The 24,800-nt window shown below is 43.0% G+C and overlaps 1 protein-coding gene across 1 annotated transcript in view; it reads right to left on the bottom strand.

Annotated features, from left to right (window-relative positions):
- Nucleotides 1-24,800, bottom strand: part of LOC126210343 (esterase FE4-like) — a 127,542-nt gene that overhangs the window by 90,673 nt on the left and 12,069 nt on the right. The window contains exon 2 of the mRNA XM_049939558.1: nucleotides 15,534-15,671. Coding sequence (XP_049795515.1) covers nucleotides 15,534-15,671 — 138 coding nt within the window. The remainder of the gene's footprint in view (nucleotides 1-15,533; nucleotides 15,672-24,800) is intronic.

Genomic DNA, 24,800 nt, shown 5'->3' with positions numbered 1-24,800 from the left:
AATAAGCCAATTAGACCAATTTTCGTGTCGATCACTTAGTTCAGATACCGTAAAAATGGCAGCATTAGGTCTTTGAACAATGTCCTCCACCCCCGCCCCTCCCCAAACCCTACATCACAGCCATTGTCAACACTGTGAATAATAACCGTTTGCTGTCTGTTGTTACAGTAAGAGGTGAACCAATTGTGAGCTACTCCCAACATTCTGTAGTGGTCCAATTCTGGAGCAATATTTTGTGATCAACACAATCCAACGCCTTAGTTAAATAAAAAAATATGCCTAGCGTTCGAAACGTTTTGTTTAATCCATCCAGTACCTCACAGAGAAAATACAATATAGCACTTTCAGTTGTTGAACGACTTCTAAAAACGAAGTATACATTTGACAGCAAATTATGTGATATAAAATGATCAATTATCGTTACATACACAGCCTTTTCAATAACTTTAGCAAACACTGATGGCATGAAAATACGTCTAACATTGTCTACATTGACTCTTTCTCCCTTTTTATAAAGCGGCTTTGCTATTGAAATTCAGGAAATTGATCATTCTTAAAGAAAAAATTACAAATATGGCTAAGTACAGGGCTAACATGTGCAGCTCAGTACTTTAATATTCTGCTAGGCACTCCATCATAGCCATGAGAGTCCTTAGTCTTCCTTAAATCGCTCCAGGCTAATGCCGGGATGGTTCCTTTGAAAGGGTACGGCCGACTTCCTTCCCCGTCCTTACCTAATCCGATGAGACCTTTCACCTCGCTGTTTGGTCTCTTGCTCCAAACGACCCAACCCCAACGTTAGTCTTCAGTGATTTAGTTATTGACTGTATCTCCCTCTTGCCAGTATCACAGAGGAGTATTTCAGACATCAATCTCGGAAAGACATTTTCCAATAGACATACGATTCCCTATAGAGACTAAGTTTTAATTTAATTCGCCACCAATGTTCAGAAAATGATTGTTAAATTTTGTCCATATATCTTACTTATCAGTAACAGAAATATTTTTATTGCGAACCATTTCACGTCGTCGACCTTCTGCTGCTGACCAGACACTTTCTTCATAATTGACCATATGGTTTTAATTTTGTGTTGTGAATTAGCTATTCTATTTGCGTACCACATACTCTTCGCCTTCCTAATAACATTTTTAAGCACCTTAGAATACTGTTTGTAATGGCGTGCTGTAGCTTGATTGTGACTACTAACATTTTGACATAATTCCCACTTCGTTATATATGATATCCTTATCCCACTAGTCGGCCAACCACACTGCCTTTTACTGCTAGTACCCAGTTTAGAATGGTCTGATGGTAAGGAACTCTCAAAGAGCATGAGAAATGTGTTACAGAAAGTATTATATTTGTCATCCCTGTTATCGGCACTATAAAAATCCTGCCACTCTTGTTCCTTTTTTTGGTCATCAGTCTACTGACTGGTTTGATGCGGCCCGCCACGAATTCCTTTCCTGTGCTAACCTCTTCATCTCAGAGTAGCACTTGCAACCTACGTCCTCAATTATTTGCTTGACGTATTCCAATCTCTGTCTTCCTCTACAGTTTTTGCCCTCTACAGCTCCCTCTAGTACCATGGAAGTCATTCCCTCATGTCTTAACAGATGTCCTATCATCCTGTCCCTTCTCCTTATCAGTGTTTTCCACATATTCCTTTCCTCTCCGATTCTGCGTAGAACCTCCTCATTCCTTACCTTATCAGTCCACCTAATTTTCAACAATCGCCTATAGCACCACATCTCAAATGCTTCGATTCTCTTCTGTTCCGGTTTTCCCACAGTCCATGTTTCACTACCATATGCTGTACTCCAGACGTACATCCTCAGAAATTTCTTCCTCAAATTAAGGCCGGTATTTGATATTAGTAGACTTCTCTTGGCCAGAAATGCCTTTTTTGCCATAGCGAGTCTGCTTATGATGTCCTCCTTGCACCGTCCCTCATTGGTTATTTTACTGCCTAGGTAGCAGAATTCCTTAACTTCATTGACTTCGTGACCATCAATCCTGATAATTACTATTAAAAACAGTCTTGATCACGACTTATTTAACAAGGTGACCGGTTTCGAAAACTACTGTGGTCATCTTCAGACCATTGAGTAGGAACCTCTTTCTGTAGTGATTCTCCAACAGAAAGAGGTTCCTACTCAATGGTCTGAAGATGACCACAGTAGTGGTCGAAACCGGTCACCTTGTTAAATAAATCGTGATCAAGACTGTTTTTAATAGTAATTATTTATAAGACATTGATCACTGCTGTTCCCGTAATGCATTCAAAAGTAATCAATCCTGATGTGAAGTTTCTTGCTGTTCTCATTTCTACTACTTCTCATTACCTTCGTCTTTCTCCGATTTACTCTCAAACCATACTGTGTACTCATTAGACTGTTTATTCCGTTCAGCAGATCATTTAATTCTTCTTCACTTTCACTCAGGATAGCAATGTCATCAGCGAATCGTATCATTGATATCCTTTCACCTTGTATTTTGATTCCACTCCTGAACCTTTCTTTTATTTCCATCATTGCTTCCTCGATGTACAGATTGAAGAGTAGGGGCGAAAGGCTACAGCCTTGTCTTACACCCTTCTTAATACGAGCACTTCGTTCTTGATCGTCCACTCTTATTATTCCCTCTTTGTTGTTGTACATATTGTATATATGACCCGTCTCTCCCTATAACTTACCCCTACTTTTTTCAGAATCTCGAACAGCTTGCACCATTTTATATTGTCGAACGCTTTTTCCAGGTCGACAAATCCTATGAAAGTGTCTTGATTTTTCTTTAGCCTAGCTTCCATTATTAGCCGTAACGTCAGAATTGCTTCTCTCGTCCCTTACTTTTTCTAAAGCCAAACTGATCTTCACTTAGCGCATTCTCAATTTTCTTTTCCATTCTTCTGTATATTATTCTTGTAAGCAGCTTCGATGCATGAGCTGTTAAGCTGATTGTGCGATAATTCTCGCACTTGTCAGCTCTTGCCGTCTTCGGAATTGTGTAGATGATGCTTTTTCGAAAGTCAGATGGTATATCGCCAGACTCATATATTCTACACACCAACGTGAATAGTCGTTTGGTTGCCACTTCCCCCAATGATTTTAGAAATTCTGATGGAATGTTATCTATCCCTTCTGCCTTATTTGACCGTAAGTCCTCCAACGCTCTTTTAAATTCCGATTCTAATACTGGATCCCTTATCTCTTCTAAATCGACTCCTGTTTCTTCTTCTATCACATCAGACAAATCTTCACCCTCATAGAGGCTTTCAATGTATTCTTTCCACCTATCTGCTCTCTCCTCTGCATTTAACAGTGGAATTCCCGTTGCACTCTTAATGTTACCACCGTTGCTTTTAATGCCACCAAAGGTTGTTTTGACTTTCCTGTATGCTGAGTCTGTCCTTCCGACAATCATATCTTGTTCGATGTCTTCACATTTTTCTTGCAGCCATTTCGTCTTAGCTTCCCTGCACTTCCTATTTATTTCATTCCTCAGCGACTTGTATTTCTGTATTCCTGATTTTCCCGAAACATGTTTGTACTTCCTCCTTTCATCAATCAACTGAAGTATTTCTTCTGTTACCCATGGTTTCTTCGCAGTTACCTTCTTTGTACCTATGTTTTCCTTCCCAACTTCTGTAATGGCCCTTTTTAGAGATGTCCATTCCTCTTCAACTGTACTGCCTACTGCGCTATTCCTTATTGATGTATCTATAGCGTTAGAGAACTTCAAACGTATCTCGTCATTCCTTAGTACTTCCGTATCCCACTTCTTTGCGTATTGATTCTTCCTTACTAATGTCTTGAACTTCAGCCTACTCTTCATCACTACTATATTGTAATCTGAGTCTATATCTGCTCCTGGGTACGCCTTACAATCCAGTATCTGATTTCGGAATCTCTGTCTGACCATGATGTAATCTAATTGAAATCTTCCCGTATCTCCCGGCCTTTTCCAAGTATACCTCCTCCTCTTGTGATTCTTGAACAGGGTATTCGCTATTACTAGCTGAAACTTGTTACAGAACTCAATTAGTCTTTCTCCTCTTTCATTCCTCGTCCCAAGCCCATATTCTCCTGTAACCTTTTCTTCTACTCCTTCCCCTACAACTGCATTCCAGTCGCCCATGACTATTAGATTTTCGTCCACCTTTACATACTGCATTACCCTTCGAATATCCTCATACACTTTCTCTATCTGTTCATCTTCAGCTTGCGACGTCGGCATGTATACCTGAACTATCGTTGTCAGTGTTGGTCTGCTGTCGATTCTAATTAGAACAACCCGGTCACTGAACTGTTCACAGTAACATACCCTCTGCCCTACCTTCCTATTCATAACGAATCCTACACCTGTTATACTATTTTCTGCTGTTGTTGATATTACCCGATACTCATCTGACCAGAAATGCTTGTCCTCCTTCCACTTCACTTTGACCCCTACTATATCTAGATTCAGCCTTTGCATTACCCTTTTCAGATTTTCTAGTTTCCCTACCACGTTCAAGCTTCTGACATTCACCGCCCCGACTCGTAGAACGTTATCCTTTCGTTGATTATTCAATCTTTTTCTCATGGTAACCTCCCCCTTGGCAGTCCCCTCCCGGAGATCCGAATGGGGGACTATTCCGGAATCTTTGCCAATGGAGAGATCATCACGACACTTCTTCAACTACAGGCCAGATGTCCTGTGGATACACGTTACGTGTCTTTAATGCAGTGGTTTCCATTGCCTTCTGCATCCTCATGTCGTTGATCATTGCTGATTCTTCCGCCTTTAGGGGCAATTTCCCACCGCTAGGACAAGAGAGTGCCCTGAACATCTATCCGCTCCTCCGCCCTCTTTGACAAGGCCGTTGGCAGGATGAGGTTGACTTCTTATGCCGGAAGTCTTCGGCCACCAATGCTGATTAATTATCAAAATGTAGGCAGTGGCGGTGATCGAAACCGGGACCGAAGACGTTTTGATTATGAATCTAAGACGCTACCCCTAGACCACGGGTTTAAAAAAAGTCTCTATTGCTATTGGATTAGCTTTCCTACATAGTTGATAATTATATGAGACAATTGTTTGAGTACAAAAGACTTTTAGCGTTAAAATTGGTGCAGCATAGTCTGAAAGGCCATTTACCCTTTTACTAACAGAGTTCCATCTAGTGATGAAGAATAAACAAAATACTGTCTTTGGCTGTGCTACTGTTCCCCTGCACCCTACGTGGAAAAAACACAGTCTGCATCAGATCATACGAGTTTAGGAGATCCACCAACATCCTTTTCCTTGCACATTCATATTCAAAATTAGTACCGAAGTCACCACATATAACTAATTTCTGGTACTTCCTATAAAGTGAACCAAGAACCCTCTCTAGCTTGAGCAGAAATGCTCTATAGTCAGAATTAGGGGACCTGTAAACAACAACAATTAGAATTTTAGTTTCACCAAATCCATCTGTCCCTGCACAATATTCAAATATCTGTTCAGTGCAGTGCCGTGATACGTCTATGTACTCAAATGGAATACTGTTTTTTACGTACATGGCCACTCTCCCACTCAGTAAGGAACTCCTTTAAAAACAGCCAGCTAATCTTATCCTGATAAAGGAAGCCTCTGTATTGTCAACTTATTTGAGTCGTGCTCCGACAGGAAAATTTTACTGAAATATTTCTCTAGAAACAATAAGAAACGTGAGCTGAAAACTACCACACCAAATTTACTAAACGACTTCAACGCACAGGAAACTCTAAAAAAACAGAGAGAGAAAACGCTTCCAAAAGTTTATTAAACGGTTATTTCGCCACAAATAGCACGAGACACCGTTGAAAACTACTAAATTTAGTAACTGTTTAACACCACACAAACAACTTTGTCAGAAATTAAGAACCGCTACAGCTGCATCTGCACTCCGCGAAGTGTAACCACACTGCTAATATTTGGATAAACCACTGAAAACTACTAAATTTCATATTCCAGTACATTGCACAAACAACTTTGACCGTACTTAGCTTTATAACCGCTGCAGATGGACCGTACGCCGCGAAATGTAAACACACTGCCGAGGCGTGAGACTTGGATGAACGACGCACACTTCCGAATAACAGACCACTCGAGTCAATAACATATAAATAAAGCCTGAGATGAATGAAAATCCACTAATAAGTTACTTTCACAGCATATATTAAAACAAATAAACTTTGAAATACCGGAGGCGATGGCATTCACCTGACGAACTTCATGCCGCTCACCCTCTATCATATACTGATCAAGTAGCTGACTGTCTTCTGAGAGCACCACATTGCAGGGTGCTGGCACCACTGAACTTTAGTGTGGAAGACAGCAACAGGGCCTCCTGGGGTTCACATTCATCTCGAACACATAGTTCCTCCAGGTGCTGAAACCTACCAGCCGGTAGGGAGGAGATCAACGGACCACACAACTATCAACACCAGGTACATCATGGATGGGTCATCAAGGGCCATTGTAGAACTCGGAGTGGGACTGAGCACACTCCAGTAGCCAGATGGGACTTTTTGTGGCGGCGTTCGTAGCGACAAACAATTCGCTGTAGAAACGGCTTACGAAGTCACCGCCACACTTTTAATAACGGGCCGACCGGTCCGCTGGAACAGTGAACAGAAAGATGAAAACCCAAACACTCTGATTAAATAAAAGTCGGTACTTATCTTTATTAACGAAGATACAGAAACACAGTAGTGAACTCCGTGTCTACAGAAATCTGTCTAGTTCGAGTCGGAGCGGCTAGGACAGCGTCGGCTGACGACAAACAACAACTCTGCTGCGAGGAACACACAAATGACTAGCAAGTACACAATTCGGTGGCGAGTATACAACTGAACGGCGAATACAGAACTGTCCTAGCGCTCGCGACTCCAGCGCTTAAGAAACCAGAAGCCAGCGGTGGCGCGCGCAGACTTGCGGCGATTTCCTGTCTCGCTGGCGCTGCTTATGCGGACGGCGTCCGGACTTTGATGCTGCCAACCTTTTGGCAGCGGGCTCGGGTGGCATTACTGGCTAGGATATAACAGGACTACTTGACACTGGACAACAGCCACGCCTGATAGCCGGCAACCTGCCTTGGCAGATGGGTCGCTAAACCTCGCCTGGGCGTGCAATTGAGGAGCTGAATGGACAGATGTCAGCTAGAATCCATCACGTAGCTGAACGAACAACAGCATAGGCTGGTGTGGAAGAACGGCGACATGTGAACACTGCGTCGTGTCGGCATTTCCCGAGCATCACGAACATTTCAGCTTACTTGTTGCACGCGTATGCCTTGTTAGTTCCACGTCGTGGCAGTCCGAACCTCCTTTGTTTGTGTATACTGCCCTGGCTTATATACGGCAGTGTGAGGAAGCATTCTGTAATATAACCGAACACGACTGCAAACAGCGCATCGAGGAATCTTGTCACTGCTTGACACCAGCAAAAATATGGTTTAAAGCCAACTCATTGACATTAAACTTTGAAAAGACTCACTACATGCAATTCACAACCTGTAAGAGATTTCCACCCAGCATATGCATAAAGTTTGAAGAAGAGCAGATAGAAGAGGTTGACAGTCTTAAATTCCTGGGATTACAACTTGATAATAAATTCAGTTGGGAGGAGCACACCACAGAACTGCAGAAACGCCTTAACAAATCTGTATTTGCAATTCGAGTGTTAGCAGACATAGGCGGTATAAAAATGAAAAAGCTTGCATACTTTGCCTACTTTCATTCCATAATGTCATATGGTATAATATTTTGGGCTAACTCTTCAAGTCAAACAAAAGTTTTCAGAGTCCAAAGGCGTGTAATACGTATTATTTGTGGAGTAAATTCACGGACGTCATGTAGAAACCTCTTCAAAGAACTGGGTATACTAACCACTGCCACTCAGTATATTTACTCCTTAATGAAATTTGTCCTAAATAATATGTCTCTTTTTCCAACAAACAGCTCAGTTCATACATACAATACCAGGAACAAAAATGATCTGCGCAAAGACTTAAAAGCACTTACTTTAGTTCAAAAAGGGGTCCACTACTCAGGAACACTCATCTTCAATAGTTTGCCAGCAAACATAAAAAATTTAGTTACAAATAAAGATCAATTTAAAGGGAGCCTGAAAGACTTACTAGTGGCCAACTCCTTCTACTCCATTGATGAATTTTTTAATAGAAACAAATGATGAATTTTATATATTCATACTATTAGTATTGTTATTTTAGATTAAAAAAAAGTTGACATGTTCCACATCCACGAGGATCTCCTCAGCATGGATCTATGGAACGAAAAACTAGTCCAATCTAAATTTACATCTCGTTCACAGGTCGTTTAAAAGGCGAACTATGTTGCTCATCCACTTAAAGTTTCGCCATCATAACATTCATCTGCTCGCAGACAGTTATGAACAGTATATTGCACCCACCCTGAAACACAATGCATCTAGCTCCATCACTAAAATTGATAGAAATTCGGGTTAAAACGATTTGCAGACAATTTCTTTAAATACATCAACTACATGACAGAAAAAGCAATGTCCTACTTGAAAAATTATAGCTTGTTGCTATAACTCTGCAAAATAACTAAATAAACAATGTTCATAACTTTGAAGAAAGAGTAAAGTGTTTTATGCTTACCAATCCAAAAACTCTGTAGTTACAGAAGAAAACACCTTACTTGAACACCCTGTATATGTAGATCCACACTGATGAAGCAGTCAACGCCAGAAAGCGTGTAGAGTCTCTACATTTGCACTTATTGGCCACTTCTCATGACAGCTATGGCAGACGTCAACATAAACTGAAACCCTGCCTTGCCCCATTCTCTACACAAACATAAGTCACCTGAGCTACCATTTTGCTGCCTGTAGCATGTTTGATGGTGGGGAGAATAGCTATAGCTATGGCTGGGGTCTCAGTCATATCTCCTCTTAAGAGTCTGAATTAGCTGTACCAACTACCACTTTCCCCTAGCGGATCATTCACCTGTTGATCGTATGTCTAGAGTGTTGACAGCAGGGAAGCTACAGACCAATCAAAGTCAGTATCGTCTGACATTACAACTATTCTGAGCTGGAGTCATAAACGAGAAGTAGCCCTGTCGCAAACTGAGACAGTAACGTTCATATTTTAGGTCATGACCTCAGTGTTCCCCAGCACTACGTTCTGTATGTGTGATTTATGACCTTTTTACACGAGGAAATTGGTAGCAGTATTTTCTTATAACTGCATGTGTAACATGTAAAGAACTTGTATCCGAGGCTCTGTAGTGGAGGTGACGAAGAACAGGGAGAGAGATGGATTGGGGGCCATAAATTCTGAGTGCTGTGACCAGACTGTGTGAGTGATTCTGTGAAGCAGCTCTCAGTGGATAGTACCTGCAGAGGAACTTCTAGCCGTAGCACTCTCCTACTTCCGCCTAGGGTCGGACAGGAGGGCTGCGGAAAGGACAAATGCGGACAGAGTGGCTGGTCTATGTGTTTAATGGAGGCAAGACTGTAACAGCCCTGATGCCAGTGAGTCGCCAGGTTCTCTTAGCAAGCGGTAAAAAGCATATGTATTTCTGGGAAGATTAACAGGATTCTTTCAGAAACTGGAAATGGTCAGCCTACAAAGGTTAGGTCCCTCCATAAATGGTATAGGGTTTTTTTCTCCCAAATATGACCATGCTCACCTTGAGAACGACACCTCCCTAGACTAAAATCATCTTTTTTCAGACAAGACAGGTTTGGAATCACTGATTGGCTGCCCTCGGGATATGCAAAGTGGAGGCTTGCTCCCCCAGCGTGGATACTCCAATTCTGTGTCTGTACTCGCTACCAGGCCAACAGAACAGTCGAGAGGGGAGACTCAATGAGTAGGGGATAGTTTGATTGTTTTGTGCAATGTGGGGGTGGTTTCTTTTTTGCTAATTTGGCTCCCGTACCGAGGCTTGGTGGAAAGTGGTTGTGATTATTCACCTTCTTCGTCTTCTGGTCCTCCCCTGGTGGAGAACTTCAGGTCTTTCCCTAGTTTTTGGGGTGGACTAAGAGCCAGTGGCGGCGCCCAACTCTTCCGACAGTGGTACTGCATATCGTCTGGGACATTTTGTGTGTCGTCAGGGTAAACTTATTCGTCCTGAGTCAGGCATCTGACGTTTGACAATTCTAGCATGCACTGTGATAACTGTGAGTCAAATTGGTTTGGCCAGACCAACGAATAGGTGCACCTCACGCTGAAATCTGCCGGGATTTCAGCGGTCTGATAGGAAAGTTTCCCGTGTTTGGATAATCAGAATGACAGACCACGTAGTTTGCATATTTTCGTGGATGCGCCAGAACATTACAGCTTTCACAGTGCCTGCTCCTCACCCACAGCGCGCCGTTCTCTGCTGCCGCCTGAATCAAGGCGAAAGATTAGAATACTACTGGACTGCCGTAGGTTTGTTAAATGGTACAGCTCCCTGTTCTCAGGTGAACCATAGTTTGAGGTATACTTGGTCGTAGCTGATTCCACTTGAATAGAGTTGGGTCTCACATTGGATTCATGTAAACAAAGTCGGATTGCGTTGTATAATGGCCTGACGCTTCCTGTCGGAAGATTCAAGTGGCATCCTGAAGACATTTTCGCTGGTGGTCTAGAAGTCCAATGCGAGAGCCGACTTGGTGCCCGCAGGCGAGGCAAATATGATTCGCTCCGGCAAGAGGGTTAGTCATAAGCTCATGTCTGCGCGATCTTTTTGCAGCTAGGTTGCTTAGCCATACTTAGTCGTGCATCTTGGTTCCATCTGCAGTCAGTTTCCTCCATTTGCTGCGATCGTCAGTGAGTTGCACCCACTTGTCACTGTCAGTACTAAATGCGCACTTACGTATCACGCTTGACGCAATCCTTAAAGCGTAGTGAAGGTCTTCCACGAGGTCTCTTTGATCCTGCTATTTCTCTGAGTAATGGGCGGCGGGGCAGATGGGAGTGGTCCATACGAGGCTGATGTGCTAACCACCGCAGGCGACATTGCCTGGGCGTGGTAGTGATACTCGGTTGTTTTGCAGTTTTCAGAACCATATCATTCGTCACATGATCCTTCCATGATATTCCCAAGACGCTCCGTAAGCACCGCAGGTGAAAGTCGTTGAGCTTTCGTTCTTGTTTGGCATCCGACGTCCAAGTCTCAGCTCCATACAGGAGAGGTCTCAGTACACGTGGTTGATACACAAGTATATTTGTCGACAATGAAAGATGTTTGTTGTCCCATGCTCGTGCGGGGAACTTTCCAAAAGTGCCTTTCCTATTCTTGCATTTATCTTTTCATCCAGGGAGAGATCTTCTATCATCATTGAACCAAGATAGCAGAATTTATCGACTACCTTCAACAAGGAGCCGTCCAGTTGGATGACAGGCGGATCTATATATTCCTGTGCCATGACAACCGTCTTCTTTACGGTTGTAGACGTGGAGAAGAGCTTACATGCAGTAGAGAATTTATCCACAAGCTCTTGCAGATCGTCTTTAGTATGCGCTACATATTCAGCACCGTCAGCAAATAAAAGGCTATTTACAAGCAAGTCTTCTCGGAAGCGCTTGAGGTCTGAATAGAGAAAGGTTGTAGAGCTCTGGTATACACATGAATGCCCAGCTTAGTTTCACCAAAAGCGACTTTGAGGAGTGCTCAGAAAAAAATATTGAACAGAGTGGGAGTCAATACGCAGCCTTGGCGTACCACTCTTTTCACAGCAAACGGGTCAGATGTGATTCCGTCGAAGACCACAGCACCTTTCATATCTTTGTGAAAAGACGTGTTCATCTTTAAGAGCTTGAAGGACACCCTGTTTTCAAAAGTACTGCATATAGTCCTTCCCTGCTAACTGTTTAGGTCGATAAAGGCAATGAACAGAGGGGTTTTCTGCTCGCGGAACTTTTCCTGAATTTGAAGGAGTGTGAAGACCGTAGCAACTGTAGATAGTTGGGGACGAAACCCACATCGTTCCTCAGGGTATGTGAGCTCGGCAAGCTTCTGAAGTCCGCCCAACAGCACACGGGCAAATGTTTTTCCAGGTATACTCACAAGGGAACCTCCCCATCGCACCCCCCTCAGATTTAGTAATAAGTTGGCACAGTTGATAGGCCTTGAAAAACTGAACACAGATCAATCGAGAAAACAGGAAGAAGTTGTGTGGAACTATGAAAGAAATAAGCAAAATATACAAACTGAGTAGTCCATGCGGAAGATAGGCAACATCAAGGACAATGTGAGCGTAGGAGCGCCGTGGTCCCGTGGTTAGCGTGAGCAGCTGCGGAACGCGACGACCTTGGTTGAAGTCTTCCCTCGTGTGAAAAGTTTAAATTATTTATTATCAGACAATTATTATCTGTCAGATGCGAGGTAACTACGCCGTAGTATGGGGACGCTACACCTAAACGGAACAATTTGAAAACGTTAAAAACATATGTTTTGACAGAGCATAGAGAAAACTGTGCGACTGTGAAACTGTTGCATTCATTTGTTGCAGTTTATGTGACAAACTCTTATGTTTTCATCACTTTTTTGGGAGTGATTACCACGTCCACAAAAGACCTAAATCGAAGAATCTTTTTACCCATTCGCCAAGTGTACAACTTAGGTGGGTCGACAACATATTCCTGTCATGTGACGCACATGCCGTCACCAGTGTCGTATAGAATATATCAGACGTGTTTTCCTGTGGAGGAATTTGTTGACCTATGACCTTGAGATCAAATGTTTTCGGTTCCCATTGGAGAGGCACGTCCTTTCGTCTACTAATCGCACGGTTTTGCGGTGCGGTCGCAAAACACAGACACTAAACTTATTACAGTGAACAGAGACATCAATGAACGAACGGACAGATCATAACTTTGAGAGAATAAAAAAGTAAACTTTTCAGTCAAGGGAAGACTTGAGCCAAGGACCTCTCGGTCCGCAGTTGCTCACGCTAACCACGGGATCCTTGATTTTGCCTATCTTGCACATGGACTACTCAGTTTGTATATTTTGCTTGTTTTTTCCATAGTTCCACACAAGTTCTTCCTGTTTTCTCGACTGATCTGTGTTCAGTTTTTCAAGGCCTATCCACTGTGCCAACTTATAATTAAATCTGAGGGGGGTGCGATGGGGCGGTTCCCTTGTCAGAAGTGAGATTCCACGGTGACAGTTGCACCTTTATCTTTGTATAAAGTAACAATATTTGCATCGCGCATGTCTTGCAGCACAGTACCCTCAGCCCAACATTTCAGTAAGAGGTTGTAAAGCAGCGGAAAAACTGGCTTAAGTTTTCCAATTTCTGTGGAGATGTTATCTTTGCCAGGGCACTTCCCATAACTGAGCTGCGCAATTGCTCTTTCAAGCTCCTCCAGAGTAGGCGTGGCATCCAAGTCATGGTAAGGTGTCGAGGAATTTCATCCATTGTGTTTGGACTAATGTCGATGGGATGTGGAGTAATGTTCTACCCAACGGTGCAATTGACGGTTTCAATCTGTGCTGACTTTTCCATCTTTTTCCATGATTGCTACACTCTTTTTTGAAATGGGTCCAATGGCCCGTTTGATGCCCGAGTGCACACCACCAATGTTGCCAGCATTGAAACACTCCTGTATGCCAGTGCAAAGTTGCTCCCAATAGGAATTGATGCAGTCGTGGACAGTGTGTTGAACAGCTACCTTTGCTTTGCTTAGCTGCCTGCGTGTAGAATTGCATGCGTTTTTATGCCAGATGACATTGGCCTGACGCTTAGCCTCAAGGAGAGGTTTCAGGACATCTACGTTCTTGATGAACCAATATTGGGATTTTGCTTACAGTTATCGATTTCCAGCCGTAACGATAAGAAGCGATTTTATGTTCTGCCAGTCTGCGGCTGGGTCCCAGGGATCCATCTCTTTTCGTATCTCGTCACTAAATACGTCTACAGCAGCAGTGTTTCTTTTTTGGTTAACATTAACTTTTATGTTGCAAGGTGTTCTGGCCGAGTGATATTTCAGAGCTCTGATAGGAAAGATTCCCGTGTTCTCATAATCAGAATGCCACACCACGTAGTTTAGAAATTTTCGTGGACGCGTCAGAACATTACAGCTTTCACAGCGCACCGCTCCTCGCCCACAGCGCACCGTTTCCTGCTGCCACCTGAATCAAGGTGAGAGGGTAGAACACTACTGCACTGGCTTCAACGACGGTTCGAGATAACAGCCTAGGAACCAAGCAAGATTTTGTTATCTTGAGCGTTTATATTTTGATTAAATTTTCCTCAAGACATTTGAGCCTCGTCTTTATCTAAGATACTGACGGAAAATTAAGAAATGAATTACAATTTGTGTGATGGCTCGGACTTGCACCCCAGTACATGCCTGCTTAGTACGCAGGCATGCTAGCCCTTACACCACCACAGCACTGCAGATAACATAGCAGCACGACTACCCTAGTCCAACGCCCTCCCCCACAAAAACTTCTTGAGATTATTTTCCCTTATTTTAATTCATTTCTTCACCTTCCATCATTATTGTGGATACAGATGACACTCAGACGTCTCAAGGAAAATTTAATTATATCAGATCTATATATCATCTATGCCTAGGGTACAGGTACAGGTAGGATTTCCGCATTATGTCCAACCATGGGGTGCTATTCTAATACTGGAGAGCCTCAGTAATAGTGACGATCTAACTATGGGAAAATAAGCTCAAGCTGTTAGGGATGGTATTGGACTAGGGTAGTTCGTGCAGGTCTGTTAGCTTCAGTGCTGTGGTGGTGTTACAGGTAACAGGGGGTGTTACGGGTGGTGTTACGGGTAGTAAGCAGGGGGACCTGAGTTTAGGTCCTGGGCAAGGCACGAATTTTATTTCGGGTCTTCAGCTTCATTCAATTTTTTGTATTAAATAAACTGGGATGCCAAAATGTCCTGACACTGCCAACTGATAATTCCTCAATGTGGACAATACCATGGCAGTGTCTGCGGAACTGTGAAAATTAGTTTAGTAATATTAACTGTACATTTCAGATTGACGACATAATCACTAATTGACTGAGCAGTCTCTCTTTGGTATCAATTTACTCGCATTTTTATTGGGAGCTCGAAAAAAAATGGTTCAAATGGCTCTGAGCACTATGGGACTCAACTTCTCAGGTCATTAGTCCCCTATAACTTAGTACTACTTAAACCTAACTAACCTAAGGACATCACACACATCCATGCCCGAGGCAGGATTCGAACCTGCGACCGTAGCAGCCTCACGGTTCCGGACTGCGCGCCTAGAACCGCGAGACCACCGCGACCGGCTTGGGAGCTCGAATCTGTGATCAGACTTAAAGGATTTATTCTATTACTGTCTCTTCGTTTGTGGTGGGGACCGCTCTGGACAGACGCTGTGCGTTATATGCTCGAAAAAGTCATTACATATTCTCACTTGAGTAGATTGGTTCTATCTTTCTGAAATGTAGCCCAAACCATCAACCTGTGCGAACATCTCAATGCACCGACATTGTCCTTACAATGCTCTGTTTTCGTGTAGGTCAAGGTAGCTGTGTCGGAGACGTACCTTGGGCGTGCTGACGTTGATGAAGAGGCAGTTCTCGTCGCCGGTGTACTTCCCCAACAGCAGGTCCATCTGCGGCGCGACGTTGCCCTCTTTGGTCGCATCTCGGACTACACTCCAAGCGGCAGCCGGCTGAGGCGGCTGGAACATCCAACATACACGTACACTCTGACACTTTGTCGTAGAGATAGTCACTGGCTTTTTTATTGGACACTTACTACTGTCTTTGACGCGATCACAGACAACACAGCAATGATCAAAAATGATTGAATAGGGGAAAAATTGTGTAATCGAAAATCCCCTCCGCTGGGGGTGAGCGTGAGGGAGGAGGAGAGTTTAAAAGTCACATCATTGAGGTTTCCTTGAATAACTCGAAAATCGCTGCTTCTAGCGAGAATGGTACCCAGTCCAAAGTTAAACTATGCAAAAAAGGTTTTACTCATTATTTTCCGCTTTGGAGGGGATGGAAGAATCGTGGGTTATTAAAAATAGTGTTTTAATAGCTTAATACTGTTAAGTGAAGTGCGTAAAGAACAAACATTAAATGTTTTTACCATGTCTAAGTGCAGTAGAGCTGTACAAAGCGATAAACTGCGCAATTCCATCCTTCATGGGTCTCCAAACTGAAGAGCAAACATATAATTCGGCAATTTGCCTGGTAATAAATATGCGACAAGTCGCTTTTTTAGTTTTTTGACACGATTTATTCAACCATAAACATGTTTTCCGGCCATTGCAGGCTTATCAGCAGATGGAGGTGTTACAAGAATACTAGACTGTGGACCAAGTGTAGCTAGATGCAGTGCTGGTCCTGCTGGCGGAAATGAAGGAAATTTAGTAATTTTCTGATTTTTAGATACACACACAAATATACACAGTATTTAGCTGCAGTTGATTTTACACTGATTCATAGGAAGTAAGTACTGGAAGTTTTTACAAGGGAAATGGATATGACAGATATTACACTTTACTACCTCATGGTCTTTGGCATGAGATACTTTGTATTACAGTAGAAATATTACTAGCACAGATATTATATTTCAGGAAATTTTGTTAGCTGCAGAAGCGTTTTTATATTGGCAGCATAACTTTAATATGGGTTAACAGTTATTATGAGATACTTTGTATCACAGTACAAATATTACTAGCACAGATATTATATTTCAGGAAATTTTGTTAGCTGCAGAACCGTTTTTATATTGGCAGCAGAACTTTAATATGGGTTAACAGTTATTCAAATGGTAAACAAATAGAGTGCAATATTTCTTACGTAATTAAAAACTTTTTATAAAAACTACGTATTTAAAAACTTTTTGTAAGTTACAGAATGCCATAGCCGTTTTATAACAAGAAGAACAAAATTTATGCAGGAAGATGGATATGTGTTATTATTGTCAGTTTTGTTGTTTTGGTGCCAGGATGTCTTGGAAAGTTTTGTGTTGATTCAGCCTGTTCATTTAGCATTTTTTCAGATGATTTTAACTCGTGGATGTAAATCTCTAATTGTTCAATGAGGTCCATTTCTATTCCTTTATCAGCAATGTGCAGCACAGAAAAATTATCGTTAATATCACCAACAGAGTGTTCATGATAAGCGATATGTGATACAAAACTGGACATATTTAAATCGTCAATTTAAATTAGAATCGGAGTTCGTCATCCACAATGGATATTCTGAAAATAACCATATAATTCTTCTTGTATTCGATGTAGATTTAATTCACTTGGGTAGAAAGTAAACTCACTTCGGCCATGTCTGCACACTGCGTGGCCAGTGACTCATAAGGTGTGCTCCGGAGGGTCGGTATGACTTTGTCAGACACCTTCTTATGACGTAGTGAGGTAACAGTCGAGGATCACATGCTTTGTCCTCAGTCCTGGCGCCCTACCTTCCCCCTCATTTCCACACAGCACTCGCAACATCCACGGTGAGGTTATCCCTTAATATGGATCTACTGAACTTAGGCGTGTACAAACGTTTAATGCTTTTTACCCACTTCACTTAAGAGTAAAAAGTAATTTTATACTATGAAAACATTATTAAAAATATTCTACGACTTTCCCATCCTCCGTATCGCGAAAACTATTACTCCTAGGGGAAAAAAATGAGAAGGGCCTTTTTTGTATGAAATTTACTGTAGTTTAATTCTGTACCGGAAACCATATTCTCTAGAAGCCGCGGTTTTCCAGTTATTGAAGAAAGTGACCTCTAAGCGGCCATCCGCCCTTATGCTCACACCCCAACCATGGGGATTTTTGGTACTTCGTTCATCAGCACACGCCGTCCTATAACTGTACAAAAATTGGCAACTGCATGATTTTATCCCCTAATTTTCCTTCATCGACTGGACTAATTAGCCGTCATCAGTCACCATTTTTCTACCTCTACATCTACGTGACTACTCTGCAGTTCACACTGAAGTGCTTGGAAGAGAGTTCTTCGAGCCGTCTTCAGACTGTTTCTCTGCCGTTCCACTAAGTAACACGGTGTGTGAAAAATGATTTAAATCTTTCTGCACGAGCTATGATTTCTCTTATTTTATTACGTTGATTATATCACTCTATGTAGGTGACACATTTTCAAACCCAATGGAGAAAGTTGGTGACTGAAATTTTGTGAAAACGTCTCGTCGCAATGAAACACTCCTTGGTTTCAATGATTGTGAACACTACTCGCTTTCCTATCCGTAGCACTCCCTTCCCTGTTTCACGTTCATACAAAACGAGCTGCCCTGCTTTGAACTTTTTGCATCTTCTAAGTCTTTGCCAGTAAAACGTAGTCTTTGGCTTTCCTTCCCCACAACATTATCTATGTGACGATTTCAACGTAAGTCGAAATTTAACGGATTTCTTTTAGTACTGATGTGGAAGACCTCACGCTTTTCCTTGTTGAGAGATAACTGCCATTTTTCTCACCATTGAGATATCTTGTCTAAGTCATTTTGCAGTTGGTTTTTCTTTTCTGATGACCTTACAACACAGTAAATGACAGCATCATCTGCAAACAATGTAAGAAGGTTGCTCAGATTATCTCGTAAATCGTTTATGTAGATTAGGCTCAGCAGAGGACCCGTAATACTTCCGTGTGGGACGCGGGATATCACTTCTGTTTTACTCGATGATTTTGCTTCGATTACTTCGAACTGTGACCTCTCTGAACCCTTTCAGTCGTTCTGGTAATGACCAGTCGTGATCGATACGGTTAACAATATGAAATATTTTCTGTGACTTCGTCGAAGAAAATATAAATTACCACATAAGCATTCTGGTTCTTAGCGGCACTTCATCCACAAGAGGAGGAAGAATTCGTCTGAGGAAGTTGGCATACGCTGTGCCGTTTAGATTACCATTGATGAAATAAGGGCCAATAATTGTAGCACCAAGCATCCCACACCAGGCGTTAACTCTCCATTGACGCTGATGTTCCACCTGTCTAAGCCATCGTGGGTTGTCGCTGGACCAATAATGCATATTCCTTATATTTATCTGTCCTTTGTTTGAGAAGGAACATTTATACGTAAATAGAAAATTGGAGAAGAAGTTCGGGTTGGCGAGTATTTGCTGCTGTGCCCACTGACAGAACTGTACACGATTCTGGAAATCATTCCCATGCAATTCTTGATGTAGGTGTACATGGTATGGACGAAACCGGTGACTTGTAAGAATACGATGTACACTGGTTTTAGGAATGCCAATCGCATGTTCAGGTTGTCGTGTGCTCACATGTGGATTCATAGCAACGGAAGCGAGAACAGTAACTTCGGTAGCCTCGTCTGTGTGAGTGCTGCGACAATTGCGTTGTCGTGCGTAGACACTTCCCGTTTCTCGAAGCGTCGCAACAAGACGAAGGGGGAGGTGGGTTCTTGTCAGTATATCGCTCTGTGTACAGTTCCGCTACCTGCGTAGCATTTTCCCAACTTTCAACAACAACAACAACAATAAAAGAAACGTTATGTCGATGCTATTTGTAGGAAGGACAGCCTTTACTGTATGCCTACTCTACACAACAGTATTTAAAAGGATTAAACCACTGTACTCCATGTAACCGTGCATAAGAAAACAGTATTGCAATTAATGTTCTGCTAACTTCCATTCCACATAGATGAGTAGCATTTCTACCTTCTCTTCGTTGGTGTACATTCTACTCACGCAACTCTTCAACTGACGATGGTTGTCGGAATGACGGGTGTGCATTCTACTTATGTTTTCATTTGTCCTCTGTCAACGTCAGCACGTGGATGTGTTCCATTACCCCGAGTACCTGCACTAAGCGCTGGGTGCGTGTTATGTAATTAATAACGTTGTGTTTCAGTGAATTGAACACTGTGATACATTTTTGAATAGGTCTTTAGGAGAGGAAATGAATTACCGAATAAAACATAAAGAGTGCTGTGGTGTCACCGCCAGACACCACACTTGCTAGGTGGTAGCCTTTAAATCGGCCGCGGTCCATTAGTATACGACGGACCCGCGTGTCGCCACTGTCAGTGATTGCAGACCGAGCGCCGCCACACGGCAGGTCTAGAGAGACTCCCTAGCACTCGCCCCAGTTGTACAGCCGACGTTGCTAGCCCGGGTTCACTGACAAATTACGCTCTCATTTGCCGAGACGACAGTTAGCATAGCCTTCAGCTACGTCATTTGCTACGACCTAGCAAGGCGCCATTATCAATAGATATTTAACTTGTGATGCCTGTACCGTCAGACCGATGTTCACCAGTTATGGATTAAAGTTAAGTATTACATCAACTACGTACTTTATTTGCTACTAAAAATTCCCTTAACTGTTCCAGACCTCACGCCAGTCTGCGTGAGCTTAACGCGTGCCTTTCGGCTACCGGTCATAGTGGATTGGCTGTCTGGCCAGTCCACTACAAGTGCCATTTAAAACAGTCATATCGCTGTTCATATACTTGTAAAAAAAAAAAAAAAAAAAACACACAGGTACAACAAAACAGTCATGCTGATTGATGTTCCCCTGACGGCTAAATAACATTTGATTGAAACATTTTGTAATTTGCATCTGAAGAAACAGTTATTTAGGGTGGTCAAGGTAAATGGGACAATCTGTATAGCAGAAATCTGAATATGCAAAAATAATGAAAAGCCAGTGGGACTGTGACTGATAGCTGTGTTTCCAGCATTCCTTAAACAAATATGCGGATGCTATGCACAACGGTTCGTTATGGAAGCAAAAGTGCACCTCAGAACTTGCGTCGTGACGCCGATCGTGATACCGTATGCAAGACCTGGACACGTCTACAAGACGACCTGGTGTCTCCCCACGTTCTGTGTTGTCATCGGATACATCGCTGCCGCCCTCTTTGACTGCGTCGCAGGTATTCGAGCTGACGCTCAGTGGAGCTAAAGATGTCTACGCGCTGTTTGTGTGGATACTTACCTCTCTGAAAACAAGCCCAGCTCGTGAATCAAGGTACCTGTCGTGGCTGCATGATGCTGCGCAACTGAGCGAATATTATGGCTGTCCTCTAGAGCGCGGGGCGCGTGATAGCCTTGAGATACTGTACAGCGTTGGGTACGGCCCTCCGGAAGGCATAGCTTCTATGTTCGCTTTCTAGTCGTAGACTCCCGACCAACACCAGCAGCAGCATAGCGTAACAACGAACCTGTGTCGGGACAGGACAAGATCCTGCCGCCGGCCGGAGTGGCCGTGCGGTTCTAGACGCTACAGGCTGGAACCGAGCGACCGCTACGGTCGCAGGTTCGAATCCTGCCTCGGGCATGGTTGTGTGTCATGTCCTTAGGTTAGTTAGGTTTAATTAGTTTTATGTTATAGGCGACTGATGACCTCAGAAGTTAAGTCGCATAGTGCTCATAGCCATTTGAACCAAGATCCTGCCATTGCAGAATTCCGACACTTGCCGGTAAGAGTTTTGCCATTCTCACACGGGGTGTAGTAAGATGTTCTCACGAACAAATGACATGTAAATGACATTTCCGAATAAAAAAAAAATCTCCGAAAAACTTCAGATACAGGTTCCCTTTATAGAAATAATTAAAAATGTCTAGTAAACATGGGCTCTAAAATGCGTACCATAAGAGTTGTGACCACTTATTCGTCCGCGGTAGTATGAAACATCTCTTCTACTGAACAAATGATCATAGCTTTTTAGGTATGCATCTTAAAGACCATGTTAACTGGACATTTTTTCTTGTTTTGGTCCATACTACCTGCCCCCAAAATAGGAAAAGCAGAGAACTTGCAGCAGAAGAGATGTGTTTCATAGTATCGAAGATAAGGTATGCGGTTTATAGCTCTCGTTTAGTAGATTTTTTTTCTTTTTTTTTTTTTTTTTGTTTAGTGTGAGGAACTTGTCCCAATAGCTAACTGTCGTTTTTCGAGTCACCTTGTTGACGGCGTTACTGTTTACCTGCTTTGTACGATTGCCCTGAATTCCCTGTTAATATGCACAAAAAAAAAAATTAGATACCCAAAAGACATGATCCACCGGCAATATCTTCGCACACGTAAACTCCAATGGGCAGGTATCTAAACGACTAGAATTAAATGGCTTGGTTCAAATGGCTCTGAGCACTATGGGACTCAACATCTTAGGTCATAAGTCCCCTAGAACTTAGAACTACTTAAACCTAACTAACCTAAGGACATCACACACACCCATGCCCGAGGCAGGATTCGAACCTGCGACCGTAGCAGCCTCGCGGTTCCGGACTGCAGCGCCAGAACCGCACGGCCACCGCGGTCGGCGACTAGAATTAATATTTTCTGTGTGAAGTAGAACGTTCACCACATCCCAGTAGCTCTGTTCGTGTTCAGTGTTGTCAGCTGGGCTAGTAGAGCATGCAGGGTGTTTCCGTAAGAGCGTGCAAAAGTTTAACAGGACATAGAGGATGCTCCACTGAACAATTTGAGGTACGGAACGTGGGATCGGAGAATCCAGCTTAGGGAGGTAATAGGAATAAAATCACTGTATACCTTTTTATTTACATTTATTTACATGAGTTCCAAAACAAATCCGTTGGAATTCGACTACTCGATAAATAGTACAATTCTCAAGGCTGTCAATTCAACTAAGTACCTGGGTGTAAAAATTACGAACAACTTCAGTTGGAAAGACCACATAGATAATATTGTGGGGAAGGCGAGCCAAAGGTTGCATTTCATTGGCAGGACACTTAGAAGATGCAACAAGTCCACTAAAGAGACAGCTTACACTACACTCGTTCGTCCTCTGTTAGAATATTGCTGCGCGGTGTGGGATCCTTACCAGGTGGGATTGACGGAGGACATCGAAAGGTTGCAAAAACGGGCAGCTCGTTTTGTATTATCAGGTGTTAGGGGAGAGAGTGTGACAGATATGATACGGGAGTTGGGATGGAAGTCATTAAAGCAAGGACGTTTATTTACGAAATTTCAGTCACCAACTTTCTCTTCCGAATGAGCCCAACCTAGATACGTAGGAATGACCATCAAAATAAAATAAGAGAAATGAGAGCTGGAACAGAAAGGTTTAGGTGTTCGTTTTTCCCGCGCGCTGTTCGGGAGTGGAATGATAGGGAGATAGTATGATTGTGGTTCGATGAACCCTCTGCCAAGCAGTTAAATGTGAACCGCAGAGTAATCATGTAGATGTAGATGTAGTTAACTGAAAATAGCATCACTGACACAATCAAGTAGCATTTGTAATCTTAAAAAATGTGCTGAAACTGACGGTCATCCACCTCAATGCAAGCACGACATAGGCGAACATGATTGTGGTGCGCCCTGACGAATATCCCTGGTGTGTTTCGAATCACATCACAGGCAGCTACAATTCTGGCAACTAATTCCATCTCCTTATGTACTGTGGTCTCATACGCAAGTGACCTTAGATATCCCCATGGGAAATAATCAAGGGGATTCAGGTCAGGTGACTTCGCAGGCCATGGAGCAGGACCTCCCCTTCCAATCCACCGGCAGGAAATGTAGCACTGAGATGGTTGCGGACATCCACACTGAATTGTGGCGGAGCACAGTCATGATATCTCCACATCCTCTCACCAACAGCCAAGGGTACGTTCTCCAACAACTCAGGCACAACTCTTTGCACGAACCTCAAGTACAGGTGGGCATACAGACGGCCAGGTAGAAGAAATGGCGCAATGAGACTGTCGCGTACAGTGCCGTCCCCGATATTCACAGCAAAACGTACTTGATGGTGTGACTACTATAGTGTGAGGGTTTTCGTCATCCCACCAACGACTATTCCTGCTGCTCGAAGTACCACCACGATCAAATTAGGCCTCGTCTGTAAACATCACGATTCGAAGGAAATCTGTTCGATCAATCCACTGTCGGAGCAACCACTGACGCAATGAAACCCTTTGATACATGATACAAAGACAGTCACAAGCATTGCATACAATCGTTGTGGGTGATATGGGTGTAACTGTTGTTCGTCGAGTACTCGCCACGCGCTGGTATGTACAGCCCCCACTTCACGTGCTACACGGCGAGCAGATGTAGTGGAGTCCGCTACATCTTCAAAATCGATACAACCTTTCAGTAGCAAGAGCGTTGTAACGTACTTCCTAATACTGAAGGTGCATTTCAGCGATTTCTGCGAAACTGTACCGGTTCCACTTCATCGTATTGTGCTGTACGTCTCTGAACAGCAATGACTAATGAATGGGACTGTCGATGATTCATAGCACGTTCTGTCAACGTAAATACGATACAAGAGAGCCACCTTATGGCCAAGTAAAGTAAACAAAACCTACATCATGCCTCCCTAGTAATAGGGTCGTCCTCCTTGAAGGAGATAATGCACATGTAAATAAACAGTACAGTACGTCTAAATTTGTACGCATAGCGTTCCAAAAGATTGGAAAACGTCACAGGTCATCCCCGTTTTCGAGAAGGGACGTCAAACAGATGTGCAGAACTATAGACCTATATCTCTAACGTCGATCAGTTGTAGAATTTTGGAACATGTATTATGTTCCAGTATAATGACTTTTCTGGAGACCAGAAATCTACTCTGTAGGAATCAGCATAGGTTTCGAAAAAGACGATCGTGTGAAACCTAGCTCGCGCTATTTGTACACGACTCAGAGTGACATAGCCACGGGTTCCCAGGTAGATGCCGTGTTTCTTGACTTCCGCAAAGTAAGACCAAAGTAAGAGCATATGGACTACCAGATCAATTGTGTGATTGGATTGAAGAGTTCCTAGATAACAGAACGCAGCATGTCATTCTCAATGGAGAGAAGTCTTCCGAAGTAAGAATGACTTCAGGTGTGCCGCAG

Source organism: Schistocerca nitens, chromosome 10 (assembly GCF_023898315.1).
Source record: "Schistocerca nitens isolate TAMUIC-IGC-003100 chromosome 10, iqSchNite1.1, whole genome shotgun sequence".
NCBI classification, from domain to species: domain Eukaryota; kingdom Metazoa; phylum Arthropoda; class Insecta; order Orthoptera; family Acrididae; genus Schistocerca; species Schistocerca nitens.
This window is presented reverse-complemented; position numbering and strand designations above follow the sequence as displayed.